This window comes from Caretta caretta, chromosome 2 (assembly GCF_965140235.1).
Source record: "Caretta caretta isolate rCarCar2 chromosome 2, rCarCar1.hap1, whole genome shotgun sequence".
Classification (NCBI taxonomy): Eukaryota; Metazoa; Chordata; order Testudines; family Cheloniidae; genus Caretta; species Caretta caretta.
In genome coordinates this window covers 47,653,497-47,671,295 of record NC_134207.1, presented here as the reverse complement: position 1 = coordinate 47,671,295, position 17,799 = coordinate 47,653,497, and the positions used below count along the sequence as shown (strand labels likewise).

Below are 17,799 nucleotides of genomic sequence, written 5' to 3'. Positions count from 1 at the left end.
TTTGACTGTGAAATTCACCCAAGTGCAGGGAGCCAGCATCAGACATCCTTGTGCTGATGGGGACATGCAGGTAGTGCTGTGTACATGGGCATGAGAGGGTGCCGCATAGCAACTGGGGAACTGGAGACCATTTATGGAAAGGAGGAGCCTATACAGGAAGGATGAGCTCTACCTCAACCAAAATGGAATTAGACTGATGGCATGTAAAATTAAAAAGACTGTAGCGGAATTTTTGAACTAAGGGCTGAGGGAAAGATGCCAGGTGCAGAGGAGCACACGGTTTGGGCAGAGACATCCCGAAAGAATGAATTTATTAAAGAGGAAATTATATATCCTAGTAAAAAGGATAGGGGAAAAAAGATGGTAAAGTACAGATAGGAGCTAGTGACAAAGTACAGGTAGTAAAACATAACAAAACCCCACTTAAATATAACACATGAAGGCAAGCAACTGAATACTGACAAAACATATAAATGCCTATTGATTGAATATATGTCACCTCAGAAAGAGATGCAAAGATAAATTTCTAGACACCATAAATGACTTTTTTTTTTTTGGAGTAGCTAGTCCTGGAGTCCACAAGGGGAGAGGCAATTCTTGATGTAATCCTAAATGGTGCACAAATTCTGGCTCAAAAAACTGAACCACTCGGTAATAGCAACAATAAAGTAATTAAATTTAACATGTGTGTAGGAGGAAAAGACCAAAGAAACCCACTACAGATGCATTTTACTTCAAAAAGGGGAATTAAACAAAAATGAGGAAGCTAGTTAAATAGAAATTAAAAGGAACAATCACAAGGGAAAAATCCCTGCAAATTATATGGAGTCTATCTAGAAACACCACAATAGAGGCTCCAACTAAAATGTATACCACAAAGAAAAAACTGTCAGCATGGCTAAACAGCAGAGTAAAAGAGGCCATTAGAGGCAAAAGGCATCCTTTAAAAATTGGAAGTCAAATCCTAGTGAAGAAAATAGAAAGACGCATAAACTCTGGCAAGTCAAGTGTAAAAGTAAAATTAGGCAGGCGGGCCAAGAAAAAATTTGAAGAGCAATTAACTAAGGATACAAACACTAAATAGCAAAGCAATTTTTAAGTACATTAGAAGCACGAGGCCTGCCAAACAGTCAGTGGGGCCATTGGATGATCAAGGTGCTAAAGGAGCACTCAAGGAAGACAAGGCCGTTATGGAGAAGCTAAATTAATTCTTTGCCTCAGTCAGCACTGCAGAGGATGTGAGGGAGATCACCATACCCAAGCCATTCTTTTTAGAGGAGGTTTTGAAACAAACAGATAAGCTAAACAGTGATAAGTCCCTATGCCCAGATGGGATTCACCCCAGAGCTCTGAAGGAACTCAAACGTGAAATTGCAGAATTACTAACTGTGGTATATAACCTATCACTTAAATCAGCTCTGTACCTGATGACAGGAGGATAGCTAATATGATGCCATTTTTTTAAAAAAGCTCCGGAGATGATCCCAGCAATTAAAGGTCAGGAAGCCTGACTTCCGGACTAAGCAAACTGGTTGAAACCATAGTAAAGAACAGAATTATCAAACACATATATAAACATAGTATTTTGGGGAAGACTCAACACTGCTTTTATAAAAGAGAATCATGCCTCACCAATCTATTACAATTCTTTGAGGGGATCAACAAACATGTGGACAAAGGTGATTCAGTTGATATAGTGTAGTTGGACTTTCAGAAAGCAATTGACAAGGCTCACTAAAGGCTTTTAAGCAAAATAAGCAGTCATGGGATAAGAGGGAAGGTCCTCTCATGGATCAGTAGCAGGTTAAAAGGTAGGAAACAAAGAGTAGGAATAAATGGTCAGTTTTCACAATGTGAGAGGTAAACAGTGGGGTCCCCCAAAGATCTATACTGGGACGTGTGCTGTTTAGCATATTCATAAATGATCTGGAAAAGTTGGTGAACACTGAGGTGGCAAAATTTGAAGACGATACAAAATTACTCAGGATAGTCCAAAACTGATGGCGAAGAGCTACATAGGGATCTCACTAAACTGGGTGACCGGGCAACGAAATGGCAGATGAAATTCAATGTTGAAAAATGCAAAGTAATGCACAATGGAAAAAATAATCCCAACTATATGTACAAAATGAAAGTGTCTAAATTAGCTGTTACCACTCAAGAATTTGTGTCTATTCAATTGTTGTGACACCAATAGTGTCATGCAAACATGTAAAATTTCCAAAAGATTCTTGAAAGAGGGGTGATAGTGGGTTGTCTATCTTATTAATATTTATTTAATAAATTATATTTAGTTTATAAAAGAAATAATCATGATGCATCACCCTCATCAGATGAAACTTTCTTCAGAATACACAGTGGCACAAATCTATATCTGCAACTTCATTTCCATTTAAAAACAAGACATCAAATTAGATGCAGGATTGGAGGTGGCCATATGTTAAAGTCATTGGACTGGGACTCAGGAAAACTAGGTTCACATCCCAGGTGACCATGGCAAGTCTTTAACCTCTCCTCGCATCACTTCTCCATCTATAAAATAGTAGGCTAAAGTCATGGGTATTCATTAATGAATTTAAAAAAAAAAAACTTTGTCAAAGGTGCCCAGAGCATTAAAAGGGTTCTCTTGTATTATATTTCATAAAAATCCAAATAAATAACAAAACTAATACGGAGGCACTCTGATACTGTAGAGATGAAGCCATATACATACCCACATTGAAATTAAAATAACATTGTTTTCAATTTTTCTTAGAGTGGAGAATTTAGATCTGTTCCAAAGTCCATTAATGCTAATAGGGGTCTTTCCATTGATTTCAGTGGGCTTTAGATCAGATCCAGTATTTGTTTTTACCCTTGGATTATGCAAAAGTGAAATTGAACAGATTTTACTCAAATGTTCCCAGTAAAATTCATCTCTGGGCTGAAACTAAGCACGAAAAGTTTCAATCCAAAAAGGAGACTTTTAGATTGTTATGGATGTGGAATCTGGAGGATGTAAAGCAAGTTCCCTTTAAGCTTGTTGCAAGCATTTGCTACTATGTTACAGCTCTAATTTGCACATGTTTGTGGGTTGGAATGTTGTTGTGGAAATTGTAGTCGCTTTTTCTGTTCTGCCACTTGCTCTTGAGAAAACTGCCTAATTAAAAGAAATTATGTTTTGGTATTCTTGTTGAGATTGTTAGGATATAGATATTCAGGCCTGTCTGTAAAGGCCTATACTCTAAGAATTTAGGTGTATTCTTATCACTTGGCTAGTGATAGAGGTATAAAAGAAAGAATCAAAATCACTGTCTGCCAGTGTAAGGGCCTTCTCTTACTGTGACAGTTTGTGGCCCTGTGCTTAGGCTAAGGCCTTTGGCTAAGCAGCAGAGGCAGCCATAAGCTGGGAAGCGAACGGTCACATCCTCACATTCCAAACTAGTCACATTGAAATAAGGTGCTATTGGGCTGTTAGGCACTATCAGGACAGGATTGTATTCCTATCACCTCCAGAGAAAGGGAAGTGCCTAGAAAATGTAAAAGGAAACTTAGTGTGATAGCATCCTGTCTGGCAAGAACTCACTTATCAATAGCTGGGATGTGAAATCCTCACTTCTGTATTGTTTTGTCATTATAGTTCCCACTTTGCTGTTGTTTGTCTGTATAATCTCTGTCTGGTTCTGTGATTGTTCCTGTCTGCTGTATAATTAATTTTGCTGGGTGTAAACTAATTGAGGTGGTGGGATATAATTGGTTACATAATCATGTTACAATATGTTAGGATTGGTTAGTTAAATTTCAGGAAAATGATTGGTTAAGGTATAGCTAAGCAGAACTCAAATTTTACTATATAATCTGTAGTCAATGAGGAAGTAAAGGGGGGTGGGTGTGGGTGGGCATGTGGGTGTGTGAGATGGGAACAGGGAATGGGGGTAAGAAAATTGGAATCATGTTTTGCTAAAGGGGGAAATGGGAACAGGGAATGGGAGTAAGGGAGTTGGAATCATGTTTGGCTAAGGGCAGGAATGGGAACAGGGACACAGGTGTAAGGCTCTGTGGTGTCAGAGCTGGGAAGGAGGATACTAAGGAAGGAAACTGGAATCATGCTTGCTGGAAGTTCACCCCAATAAACATTGAATTGTTTGCACCTTTGGACTTCGGGTATTGTTGCTCTCTGTTCATGCGAGAAGGACCAGGGAAGTAAGTGGGTGAAGGAATAAGCCCCCTAACAGAGATATGTAGAAATCTTCTAGCACAGCTACCTAAAATTAAATATAATTTACATATTAATTATTGTATTATTATTACTATTATTGTTTTTTTGTAGAAAGAAAGAAAGAAAGAAAGAAAGAAAGAAAGAAAGAAAGAATTCTTAGCTCTTTTATAGCACTTTTCAGCTGTAGGTCTTCATGCACTTTAAAAAGGAAGGGAAGCAACAGTGTTCTCACTTTACATATGGAGAAACTGAGGCACAGAGAAAGGGAAATTGACTTGCCCAAGTCACAGAATGGAACAGTGAGAATAAAAACCAAATCTGCTGCCTCCTAGAACAGTGCACTAACCTCTGGACAACACTGCCTCCCCTCTTCCATTTGAAAGCATATGGAAGATTCAGAGGAAAATAAATAATTTTATTTATGTTGTAGAAAGAAGTTATAGTAGCATCAGAATACAGCACTTCACTGTCAGTCAGGAAACTAAAAAACAGAACACATTTTTCAAATTATAAAGAAGCAATGAGAAACAGCCCTGTCTGCAGTGACCTGAATCATTTTGTATATTTAGCTAGTTTAATACTATTACTAATTATAATACTGGGTTCGGCATGCAAGCCTGTAATCCCAGCTACTTGGCAGGCCGAAGAGGGCGGTTCTGGGCTGTGATGCACTATACTGATCGGGAGTCCAGTGCCACTGACAGCCTGGCCAGCGGGAGGCTGAAGGACTGGCTAGAACAGTGGTTTTAAAAAACTTTATTTTCTGGCAACCCAGCTGAAGAAAATTGTTGATGCCCGCAACCAAACGGAACTGGGGATGAGGGGTTTGGGGCATGGGAGGGGTCAGGGCTGGGGCAGAGGGTTGAGGTGCAGGGGTGAGGGCTGCAGGGTGGGGCCGGGAATGAGGGGTTCAGGGTGTGGGAGGGGGCTCTGGGCTGGCGGTGCAGGCTCTGGCGTGGGGCCAGGATGAGGGGTTTGGGGTACAGTAAGGGGCTCAGGGTTTGGCAGGGGCTCAGGGCTGAGGCAGGGGATTGGTGTAAAGGGTTGGGTCAGGGCTTACCTCGGACGGCTCCTGTCAGCGGCGCAGCGGGGGTGCTAAGGCAGGCTTCCTGCCTGTCCTAGCACCACGGACCGTGCTGCACCCTGGAAGCAGCCAGCAGCAGGTCTGGCTCTGAGGCGGAGTTGTGCAAGCGGCTCTGCATGGCTCTCGCCCACAGGCACCGTCCCCCTCCCAGTGCCCATTGGCTGGTTCCCGGCCAATTTGAGTGCAGAGCCAGTGCTCGAGGTTGGGACAGCGCACAGAGCCCTGTGGCCCGCCAGCCTAGGAGCCGGACGTGCTGCTGGCCACTTCTGGGGGGCAGCACAGTTTCAGAACAGGTAGAGACTAGCCTGCCTTAGCCGGGCAGCAGCACCAATGAGACTTTTAATGGCCCGGTCGGTGGTGCTGACCAGAACCCTCATGACCCGGTGCGTTACATTCCGCGACCCAGTATTGGGTCATGACCCACAATTTGAAAACCACTGAGCTAAAACAACACGAATGACTTGTTGTGATCGGCGCTCTCTCTGTGAGGGCTAACGGACTGATGGATCAAGGTGATATCAACTAATTGTAATATAATAGTTTTATTTTGTAGACAGATCATTAATTTTACTTACAGTTAACAATGAAATTTCATCACAATAGATTTGTGCAACATCCAAACCACGGCATGTAAATAAACTGCTACAACAACCTCAGCTTCAGCTTCATGGAGAAGACAGAGGGTTAAAAAGCTCCTCTAACAGCACATCAAGCAACCCACAGCTAGAACTGGGAAGGGCAGCACAATAGGATTGTCACCCAAGGGACAAGACACAGCACAAAAGTGAAGACAATTTCTCCCTGGAACATTGCATGAAAATCCATTGAGACCTATCAAAGAAGGGTGTTCCCTTCCATAAAAGGGATGCTTGTTTTTCTGTTGTATTACCTATCCATGTTCTAAGTCATTTCCCCTTTGCCCCTTAGCTGCCATTTCACTGGAAGAGGAATCTTTCCCATTGTCAGCCTGCATCCCCCACTGGAGGCCGGAGATGTGTTTGTTGGCCAACAAAAACAAACAGGACCACTGAAACAAAGAAGTCGACTTTTCCTCCAGAAGGTGAGGAAATCATGAAAGGGCAGATTTGTCTGAGGACAATCTTCTACACAAAGGTGTGAAACTAGCCTGATACTTTGTAATGCTAGAAGATTGGGGAGGGGAGAGGAGAAAGATGAATGAAGTCATCTTACTGAAACAGAATCAACTGTGTCATATCAGGGAAAATGCTGATGGGACTGCAGATGAGGTACATGGACTTATCCTACAGCATCTAGGGTTAGTGTGTGTGCCATATAAGCACAGCCCTTAAGGAAAGGATGGGATGCAGTGGCACCCTCCCAGGGGAATCAGAGGGAGGGATTATTCCTCAGGGCACAATCCTTCTCCCAGCTCTCTGATGCACAGGCTACACCGTCTGCAGGCCAACTGGGTAGTGAGGAAAGAGACAAACACGCCTCCTCCCTGTGGCTTTGGTGTGCTGGGCATCCTTTAGAGCACATGTAGGAAATAGTCCTGTGTTCCTGACAGTATGCAGGGACTGAGTGCGTAAGGGGGTGGGGAGGGGGGGAGATCCAGTCGCAAGCTGGCCCATACAGAACAACCAGAAAACTATTCAAAAATAATCTTCCTCCACAATACAAAAATCACATGTTTTATTCATCTGTTATCATGCACCGTAATGAAAGTTTTCATTGTTTTCCACTGAATCTTCTACAGAAAATATTGTGGCTCATTGTTTCAGCCACACCTCCACTGTAGCAGTAATAAAATTTATTTACTGCTTTTCAGCTCAGGATTTTAAAGTACTTTTCAAACACCGGACCCAAGCCTGCAATATTTGAAATCTGAGGCCCGATTCTGCAAGGTTTCTGACTGCCTCTTTTTTAATGCTCAATGCATTAAAATTAATAGGATCCTGGCAGGATCAAACGATTAAACCTGCCTGTGGAATCAATGGGAGATTTGAGTGTGCAAAAAAATTTAAGATTAAGCCCATTAGTTAATTAATCCTTACAACACTCCAAGAGGTATGAAAGAATTACTTCACCCATCACTAAAAGGCAGTCACTTCTTGAGTGGTATAAAGCAGCTGTTGTCAGTACACAGAAACAGTACACAACAGTTTCAATCAACAGATAAATTATATAACTAAGTATTTCCATTTCTACAGTTTGTCAATTGTAATTCTTCCTTGAAATAAGCTGTTACAGTGTAATTGTTATTACTCTACAGTAAAATATGCTTATAACGAATGGTCATAAGCAGTAGCATGAATGAACAGTTGCCAAGCAACCAATAAATAAACTAAAGGTTCCAAATAGCATGACCTCTCTTTAAAAAATAAAGCTCTAACCATAATCATTTTTAAAATCCATTTCTGCAGCAAGCAAAATCATGTTTGGAATTCCAATATAGGTCTTCTTAATACAAACTGAAACCAAATCTGTCATGCGACACATCAGAGATAGCAAACCAAGCATAGTCAACCCACCCCCTCACATTATGGTGAATGGCAGGGAGTGGAGATGGAAAATGGGCCAGGCAATAAACTGTAATCCAATATGGAGGGGTCAACCGCATTCATGATTAAACAAGAGCATTAAAAAGATTGGTTATATTAAGTACCTTCAAACAACATCAAGAAGAAGTCTTCTAGGATTTTAACACCATAAACCAATCATGAGTTAAGGTAAAAGAAGGGGAAAGACTTTAAAACTGAGAGGACAGATACAGATTAAAATGTTTTGAAATCTATATAATTCACCATTTTATCTTTATAAACTCTTACAACTGAGCCTTGCTGAGTGAATAAGCAGAATTAAGGTGCCTAGAGCACTGACCTTTTAGATGGATTCAAATAAAATTGACAAAGAGAGGCATAAATCTTAAACCACTTAAAAAATAATATACCCACTCTGAGAAAACAATGGATGGTAATGTATTAATTTCATAATATTTTACTGTAGGATGGCCTCTTGGGTGATGGAAGCTGAATTTTTAAGGCAATAAATTCAATAATTGTTATATAAAGATCTTATGAAATAAAAGATAAATACACTGCAGTTTGCTATGTTTATCTTGCAAAGTTCACAAAATACTTTATTTAATCAAACCTCTTCTTTCATAAAACTGAGAGCTACTAATGGATTTGATGTTCAAATACTAAACAATGGTAGATGAGATTCATTCCAATTCTAAACAGTTCCCTCTCATTAAACCATAGAAGCCCTAAAGAACTAACATATGACTTGGATTGTGTAAACTCCTTGGGAAAGGGACCATCTTTGTTTTGTGTTTGCATATTGCCTAACACAATGGGGATCGATCCAGGACTGGGCCCCTCCATATTCCTGTAATACCAATAATAAATAATATTTCACTCAAGTAGTACATTAATCTGTTGGTATTCTTAAACACAGGAATTATGTTTTGAATTATAGCAGTCAATACAATAATCCAAACAATAATCTCCATGCATATTTCATAGTCACACTGAAAGGAAGGCCAATTCATTGCATAGTACCATCTGCTTTTTATGATGGAAGAGCGTGAAAAGCCTTCCGTTAGCTACCAGAGCTGTAACTTTCTGATTAACATCCATTTATATTAATGCTGTGGCACAATGCTAGATGTATAGATCTGTTTGTCAGAAGCCTTCACAGCTAAATTTCTTTGTACCTGCTTTTTCTAATTAAGTACAGGCTACATTACATTATATCTAAATTCTCTACTGAGTGATATACCTCATCCAGCTAGCTACACCCACGGTCAATATTAACAAATGGTCCTTCAGCATCCTTTTATAAATATACCCACAACTTCAGTGAGTAAGGAGTGCATGACTGGGCCCTTAAAATACTTGAATGTAATGTATAATGCTTGTACATAAAAACAATATGAAGGGCCTGTCAAGTTCCTTTCAATACAACTGGCAGTGTGTAATGTAAGGAATACCTTTAACTCCTTCTTTACATGTATTTTCTGGGCTTGCTCTGTAACACGCTCTCATTACAATACCGCATAGCACTTGCAATTCTAATTAAGTATTCCCAGTTGAAAAACATATAAAGGTGAAGAGGCAGATATTTTTTCTTCCCAATTGTTTATTCTCTTACAATTACAGGTTGAAGAGTTAAAATGATCAGTTTTTTAAAGTTTAGAAAAACCCAACACGTAGGGATGAAAAGGTCACGTATCACCATTCAGCAAGAGTAGGACACTAATTGTAAAGTTTGTTAACAATGAAAACAAAGAGGTTCTCAGCTGCTTGTTACCGTGGAAAAATGCTACCAGACAGTATTTCTCTGAAGTTTTGATTCCACAGTGTTTTGTTCCACAATAAGCAATTTAACTGTCACACTTACTTGAAAGGAGGGGAGGAGAGAAAGAAGGTTGTATTGTTTTAAGGTGTTGCTCATACTAAAATAGGACTCACTTTAAAATCCCCTTAGGGACCCAAGCATATATATTTAGCAATAGAAGATGGAAAATATAGCATAACAGTCTGCTTTAGAAAAGAAATGACGAGCCATACTTTTCCCTCTAGTATTTCCCCCAACACTGATGCTTTTAGGGAGACTAGACATGATCCTGCAAACACTTCTTCACCCAGTACTCCTTACTCAAATGTATAGTTGCATATATATATATATAGGGGCTACTCTACATGAGTAAGGGTAGGCAGGATGAGAGTTGGGGAGAGGAATGTGCTGTATAGCTCCTACCCTGTCTTTTGATATAGGTAATTTGTTTCAATGGGTTTTGATTCCCCCTCCCTGCCATCTATTAAAAAGATGAAACTGTTCTTAATGCAATATAAATAAAAATCATTACAGAAATTCTTAAACTATAGAAAAATGTCAGCTTTAGGAAAATAGTTATCAACAAAATTACAAGTTTAAGGGTCACATTCTACACTTTAATCTTTGTAACTACCTATGAGTGTTAGAGTTCTGCTTGTGGTCTTTAACAGGGAAATTGCCTATAAACACTAGAAGTATTTAGTATCTAATAAGGCAAGAAACAGTTCACACAATGAAGAACCCAGTGGAAAAAAAATTGTTTGTCTGGCAATTCCATTACCCTACATAGATTTTCAAAGGAGAAAATCCAGCCAGGTCATTACAGGAATTCTATACTGAAAGATCTGTCAATTAGTAGCATAAAAATCTGAATTTTAAATATCTTGTTAATACCTAGTATCCCATTTACTACCCCATTGATGCATCTGACTTGTAGAGTAAGACTGAACTAAAAATTTAGGGAAACGCTGAAAACCTCTGGTGAACAATCACTCACACAAGTAGACCTCAGACTTTGATGGCAGTACTTATGTGAGTAATGTGGAATGAACAATCTGGACCTTAATCCTAACCTTTGATGCAGATGACACCTTAGAAAGTGATCTCCAAAACTCCAGTGATGACCAGGAACCGATGAAAATAAAAGCTAAAACTTCCTAAAACTAGACTTACATGAATTCTAGATCTCAAATATTGTTACTCAAATCACTCATGAATACTTGAAATAAATGGTGGATTTACAGCCCTCCCTTAGCTAAATCCCTTGCAAAATTTTCATTGACATCAGAGAGTGTAGGTGTGAGAGCAATACTATGGTTAACACAATAAATAAATGACTGTCATTTACATTTCTCACTCTGACCTACATCATACTCAGCTATGTCTAGCTATTAAAACAATATGTACCATATGAAAGTCATCAGTGACATTCATGTTTCAGAAATTACACGTCAGCTATCATTGGAAGCAGGACCTTCACCCACTTCCATCTGGATGTTTAGCAAGAACAAGTTTTACAAACAACCAATATGATTTAAAAAAAAATTGTCATGCCGATTATGAACTTCAGGTTCCTATTTTGTGGTCTTAGAGAACGATACCTACATTTAATCTCTTTGAACTTCAGTAGTATCCCTTGAGACGTGTTTTGGCTCAGTCTTACAAACTCAAGTTGGAAGCCAAGAAAGCCAGCATTTCTATACAAATTTTATTCAACACCTAAAATGTTAGACTATATGAGTTAGAATTACAATAGCAAATAGATTGATCCCATGTTTTCCAATGCTGAATAGCTTTCATCAGTATTTCCTCCAAATTTTAATATAATCAGAGAGTATAAAAATCAAAAAATAAAATTCTAAATTCACATGAAACCTCAATTAGTATAAAAATAATCACATCACAGTCTGTTTTCCAAATACGTATATTCAGTAGAACTGAATTCAACAGAACTGGCACTAGTTTTTTAAGGCACCCTAATTTCTATGTGTATTTTAATGGATCTTGGAATGAATTTGTCATATTCCATTTTACTGATTTATTATAGAGCATAAGTGTTTTATGGGTCTGATGCTGACACACAGAATTGTATGGCACAGTGTCACCACATTGTTGCCAAGTCCTTTGCCTCACATTCCCTTCTTCTTTGAGACTGTGGCACCTTTCAATATTACAATAAAAGACAACTGCAAAGCTGTGAGGAAATGAAAATACCTTGGAAGTGCTAGCATGGAACACATTTTCTTTCAGGGGGAAAGAGAGGGGATGGGAGACGGGACACCTCTAAAGGAACAGAGAACCTGAATGGCATCTCATGAGTTCAAGCACTTTCCCCCTCTCTTCGGCTTTTCTTCCTTGTGGTACTGTTCTTTCCCCTCAAAATCTGCTATTTTCCATACAGAAAAGAGAGGAAAAAATAAATCGGCTTCTCCTCTTTCCCCTGAAAACCTCCCACATGCTGTGGCTGGCCTCCCTTTCATGCCCCACGAGACTACGACATTCTCTCTCTCTCTCTCCTGGCACCATAACTCCATCTACTGCTCATCTCTCCAGCAGGATCAGCGGCCAGCAAAGAAGTCTACAGAGGGAGATGGAAGTCCTTCTGTAGCTGAAATTTTTTATATCCCCAGCAGGGGGCCACTAAGGGAAGACAGGAAAGGGTACAAAAAGCTGTCTCCCTCTCTTCCTCAGTGATTCCTTTTATATTCACAAATGAAAGAATGAAGTTGAGAAAGTATCAGTACAGCAGGGAACATGGTTGAGAGAAGAATCAAAATGTGCACGTCAGCTTGGAAAGGTGGGAGAAACACTGGGGGGAAGGAAACAGAGCAGCATTGCATGTGAGGAAAAATACTGAGGGAAATGAAGAAAATTACTAGAAGTGAGTGTTATTATTTATATTGCAGTAGCCTCCAAAGGCCACAATCAGGATCATGGCTCCATTGTGCTACACATTTTACAAAAAGATGGAAAGACATGATCCCTGTCCCAAAGAATTTACAATCTAATACAAGAGGCAGGGAAATATTGGGGGAAAGAGAAAAGTATGTGTGTGTGTGTGTGTGTTGGAGATATTGGTGGTGAGGAGGAGCGATCAGAAATGGCAGAGGAAGAGATCTTAGAGCAAAAGAGACCAGGAGTTTTGAGTGGGGAGGAAATCTTAATGATGGCATGGAGAGACCAGGATTACATGGGGAGAGACTGATGTGAGGAGACCACGAGTGTGTGTTGGGAGATCTTGGGAAAGTGACTCCAGGAGAATGTGTGGTGGGGGGGAACTTTTGGTGGTGGAGAGGGAGAGACTAGTACTGGATCAGTGGGAAAATCTTGGGATGGAAAGAGACCAGAAGTGGGTGTGTAGGAGAAGAGAACTTGGGTGAGGAGAGAGAAAGAGACCTGTATTGTGTATGGGAGGAGATCCTGGAGGAATAGACCAACAGTGTGCAGGGGAAGACTAGAAGCAAGTGAGTTGGGGGAGAAGGGGGACATGGATGGGGAAGGAGACCACGTCTGTCTGTGGGGGAGATTTTTGGGGTAGACCCAATGTCTACCCTGGAAGAGATTTTTTGTGGAAGTACAGATGTGTCTGGGGTTGAGGAGATATGGTACAGGGACAGAGGGGTGTCTGAGGGAGATTTCTTCAATGTTGGGCAGAAACGTGTGCAAGTGGGAGAGAGCTAGGGGAACAAGAGTTTGTGTAAGGGAAAGAGGAAGTGTGTGTGTGTGTGAGAGAGAGAGAGTGAGAGAGAGAGAGAGACAAGAGTATGATCCCTGTCCCAAAGAATTTGGGGACAAGAGTATGTTTGTGCTAGAGAAAGAGAGTTCAGGGAATACAAGTGTGTGGGTGAGAGACAGTCTGGAGACAGGAACAAATGGTCTGTATGGTCTATGGGTGCTGCAGAAAGTTCAGAAAGCGGGATGGATGGGAAAGAAGCAAGTGAGAAGTATGGGCAGATAACAAAAGAATGGAATTATAGTGTGAGTGAGAGAATGAAAGAAATGTGTAAAGTAGGGAGACACACACAGGACAAGAAAGAAAGGAAGGTGAAGGACCGGAGTGGATGGGAAGAAAAGAGAGGGAAGTATTATACAGTACTGAAAAATCAGATTAAAGAAAACCAAACTGGGAACTATGCAGAAAAGGATACATAAAGATACACCATGAAAGGCAAGGAGAAAAAAAGGAAGGAAGAATATGCACAAAGGAGACGTAGTTAGTAACAATATTTCTTAATGGAAAGCATAATGTAAAAAATAAAACTGAAAAGTGGAGTGGATTAGAATAGGAGTTGGAAATGGGGAGCATACACTGAAATCTCACTATGGCAGCAAAATTCCTAGGGTTAGCCCTGCCTGGGAAGCTATTCATTTTAATTCGCTTTTCTACATTTTAAAAAAAAAAAATCTCCTTCTTGGCTCTCCCCACCCTCCAACTTTAGTCGCACCTAAATGGCATTTATTTAGCCATTTCTAGTAACAAGCATTCAGTTATGCTTAAATGAGAAAAAGATCAGCTTTTGTGCTTAAATATTTAACATGGAAATATACTAACATAGCAAGTTTCCCTCCCCCCCTTCTTCCACATTCGACTCTCTTTCATTCATTCTTCCCCTTTGTTTAAAAAAAGAAAGCCAGGAAGACATCTGAAGTCAAAGGTATCCCTGCAGCTTTCTCCGAGCTGTCTGGGTATGATCTACCCTAGCGCCTTTTATTATGCCACTGGCTTGTGTTTAGGGATTCGTATCTTCCCTAGAAGAGAGGTATATCCCGGCCACAATGATGTGGTCTAGCTCTGGGCTGCCGAGGATAAGGGGATTCTCAGGCTAACAGGCATCCATCAGGCAAGGGAACTCGGCTCCGAGAGCTGGCTGCTGCAGGAAAGCAAAGCCAATGTTCATGTGTGTCTTGGCTGCTCCGGAGACATGGCTGGGGAGCTGTTTTACTGAAGCAGCCCAAATATTGGGGAACAGCCTTGGGAAGAAAGAGAAGGAGGGAGGAAACACACACACTCACACATACACCCGGCTGATCTTACCTCCACATTGAAATACTGCTCCGCTGTGCACACGGGGGCACATAAAATCCAAAGCAAGGTTTGCAAGAAAAACACCCTGGGATGATGTACGAAATCCAACCGGCTTCCAGCGCTGAATGCGAGTAAGAGCATAGTGAACTGCGCCTCAGTGGATGGAAGAGCCCTCTTTCCCTCCGCTCTCTCTCCGTCCCCTCACACAAACAAACAGTCCCCAGTGTTGGTGGAGAACCCTAAAGACAGGTTCACCCACAACAGGGGAGGAGGAGGAGGAGGAGAAGAAACAGACACTTCACTCCACAACACAGATAGCAGCAGCAGCAGCAGGGTCAGCTCTTACTCATCTTCGGTCCCGTAAGGGGGGGGAATGTGGCGTCCAAGTACAGCTGCAGCTCCTACAAGGCTTTTCCCTTTGCACAGCAGCCGCCTCTGTGTCCTCCTCCTCCTCCCCCTCCTGCTCGGCAAGGCCTTTGCTGCCTGGCTGCCTGTGCTCCCCTGCCCTGCCTGTGCTTGTGCCTCTCCTCTCTCTTCTCTCCTCCACTCCAGAATGTTCATCTGTAATCTACATAACTCCTCCTCCAGGGTCAGCCTCCTCACAGACATCTTAAAGGAGACAGTCCTGGAAGGCTGTCTGTCTGTCTGTGCTGGAATGGACCTGATCCCCCCTCTAAGGCAGGAGCTCTCTTACAAGCTGCTAGAACTGTTTGAATGAACAGATTTCCAAGAAAGGGAGTGGGATGAGTGAGTTTAACACACACACACGCACACGATTAATCCCTAGTTAGGAACTCTCCTGCCCAATGAAGTTTGACAAATCTGTAAATTCCTTAAGTCCCTCAATTCATAGGAATGTGTTGGAGCCCACTTCTCCGTTTTCATCAACTGCCCTGCTTGCCAAATATACTGTGACACCAAATTGTATGTGAGGGACAAAGTTAGCTTCTGTTTATATACTGCCCAGCCCCCTCCCTGTTAAGAACACCTCTACACAATTCTCTATATGCACCTTTCATATAAAGCTCTCTATACATTCCCTAATGTCCACTTGTAGTATAATTATCTTTATATATCCCACATTATACACTACCTTTACACAGCCCTCTTTATAGACCTTTGCTGTACAGCTCTGGATACACTTCTCATTATGAGCAACCTCAAGACAAGACTGATTTTATGAAAAATTGGTTCTGTCAAATTAACTTGATTTTTTTTTTTTTTTTTTTTTTTTGGTAATGAGATCACAAGTTTGGTTGATAAAGGTAACTCTTGCAATAACAAACTTAGACTTTTATAAGATATTTGACCACACATCCTGATTTAAAAAATAGCATTATACAAAAGCAATGCAGTGCACAGTAAATGGATTAAAAACTGGGTATAGCTTCCTGATGAGCTCCCAGTGCGACTGTGTGGCCAAAAGGAATAAAGTGATCCTTGGATGCATAAACAAGGGTATCTTGAGTAGAAGTAGAGAAGTTATTTTACCTCTGCATTTGGCACTGGTGCAACCACTGCTGAAATACTGAGTCCAGTTCAATTCAAGACGGATGTTGATAAATTGAAGAGGATTCTGAGAAAAGACACCAGAATAATTAAAGGATTGGAAAACATGCCCTTTAGTGACTGACTCAGGGAGCTCAGTCTATTTAGCTTAACAAATAGAAAGTTAAGGGGTGACTTGATTACAGTCTAAAAGTACCTACATGGGGAACAAATACTTGATAATGGGCTCTTCTAGCAGAGAAAGGTATAACCTGATCCAACGGCTGGAAGTTGAAGCTAAACAAATTCAGACTGAAAATAAGGCATAACATTTTTACAGAAAGAGTAATTAACCATTGGAACTGATTGCCAGGGGTCACACTGGATTGTCCATCATTGCCAAATTTTTAAATGAAGATTGGATTTTTTTCTGAAATATATACTCTAAGAATTATTTTGGAGAAGATCTATGGCTTGTGTTGTACAGGAGGTCAGAGTACATGATCACAGTGTTCCCTTCTGGCCTTGGAATCTATGATAGAGATCAGAATGTAAATGTTAATGGGGCATGGTCATTAAATGGGGGTTACTGGGGTCCCACAAGGATATGTTATTGGCCCAGTGCTGTCTATTATCCTTATCAGAGTGTGACAGACTGACAATATCCTGTAATATCCCAAACAAACTTTATGGGATGAAGATAAAGTTTATTTAATTAAACCTTATTGAATGAGGGTTGAAAAATCTGGAATGGTTCAGACTAGGAGTGCATGAGTATGTATGTATGCTTGGGTAGAAGAGGCCTAGGAGCGTGTAAGGCAAAGGAGATCTTCAAAGAGAGAAATACCATCCGGAGTGTTTGTATGGGGGAACAAACACTAGAAGTGTGTGTGGTGGAGAAGGATCACAACTATATATATAAACAAAACAAAAAAACAAACAGCTACCACAAAAAAGCACTTAGCTGCACATCCTTCTCCTCATGTGAAGAGGGCAAAACACCAACACATGACAGATGTTAGTCAAGCTGCTTAATGCGCTACTGGAAGGCACTCAGATACTACGATGACGAGCACAGAATAAGAACCTATATACAACAGAACACTGCAAACTGGAGACAGGAATGTGTGTGAGTGCCTCGCAGAGAATGGGGGAGCTGTAAGGGACTAGGGTACAAGAATCTGCGTCAGAGCAAGAGGCAAGAGAAAATGTGTTTGTGTATATAAGGGAGAGAGCTTGGGGACAACAGTGTATTTATGTGCGATTGTGAGAGAGAGAGACATCTATCTTGCATATGTTGGACTTTCACCATGTGCTCTTCATCCACATGAGGATCTCTGCAAAGTACCAAGATAGCTGGGATATGGTGGTGTTTACATCTTATGTCCAGAAGCTGTAGAGCAGAGTATTAATGCTGAGACTTCAGCTGTGTTCTCACCAGCACCACCAAGACTTCATGGAGAAATTGAAGAAGATGAGGGCTATAGAGGCAGAGGAACTGTTGCCCATCATGAACCTCTAACTCTAACTCTGACCAAAGAGGAATGACTCAAGCTATTTCAGGTTTGAAAGTTTCATTCAGAAACAGGTTTAGTTCCCAATTCAGCCAGACTTCCTCTGTGACTTAGATTAAGAGACTTGCCCATGCCAGGTCTCACTTCCCCATCTGCAAAATGGAGAGAGTATTTCCCCTATCTCACA

At 40.9% G+C, this 17,799-nt stretch overlaps 1 protein-coding gene across 4 annotated transcripts in view; it reads right to left on the bottom strand.

Moving 5' to 3' along the window:
• The window catches only part of MMP16 (matrix metallopeptidase 16), a 251,376-nt gene extending 236,086 nt beyond the window's left edge, over positions 1-15,290 (bottom strand). Inside the window, exon 1 of one of the 4 annotated variants that reach the window (XM_048841151.2) lies at positions 14,620-15,290. In XM_048841151.2, coding sequence (XP_048697108.1) covers positions 14,620-14,751 — 132 coding nt within the window. In that variant the 5' untranslated portion in view covers positions 14,752-15,290. The remainder of the gene's footprint in view (positions 1-14,619) is intronic. The other 3 variants (XM_048841145.2, XM_048841146.2, XM_048841148.2) reach the window with 3 other exon arrangements.
• Between the last annotated feature and the right edge of the window lie 2,509 nt (positions 15,291-17,799).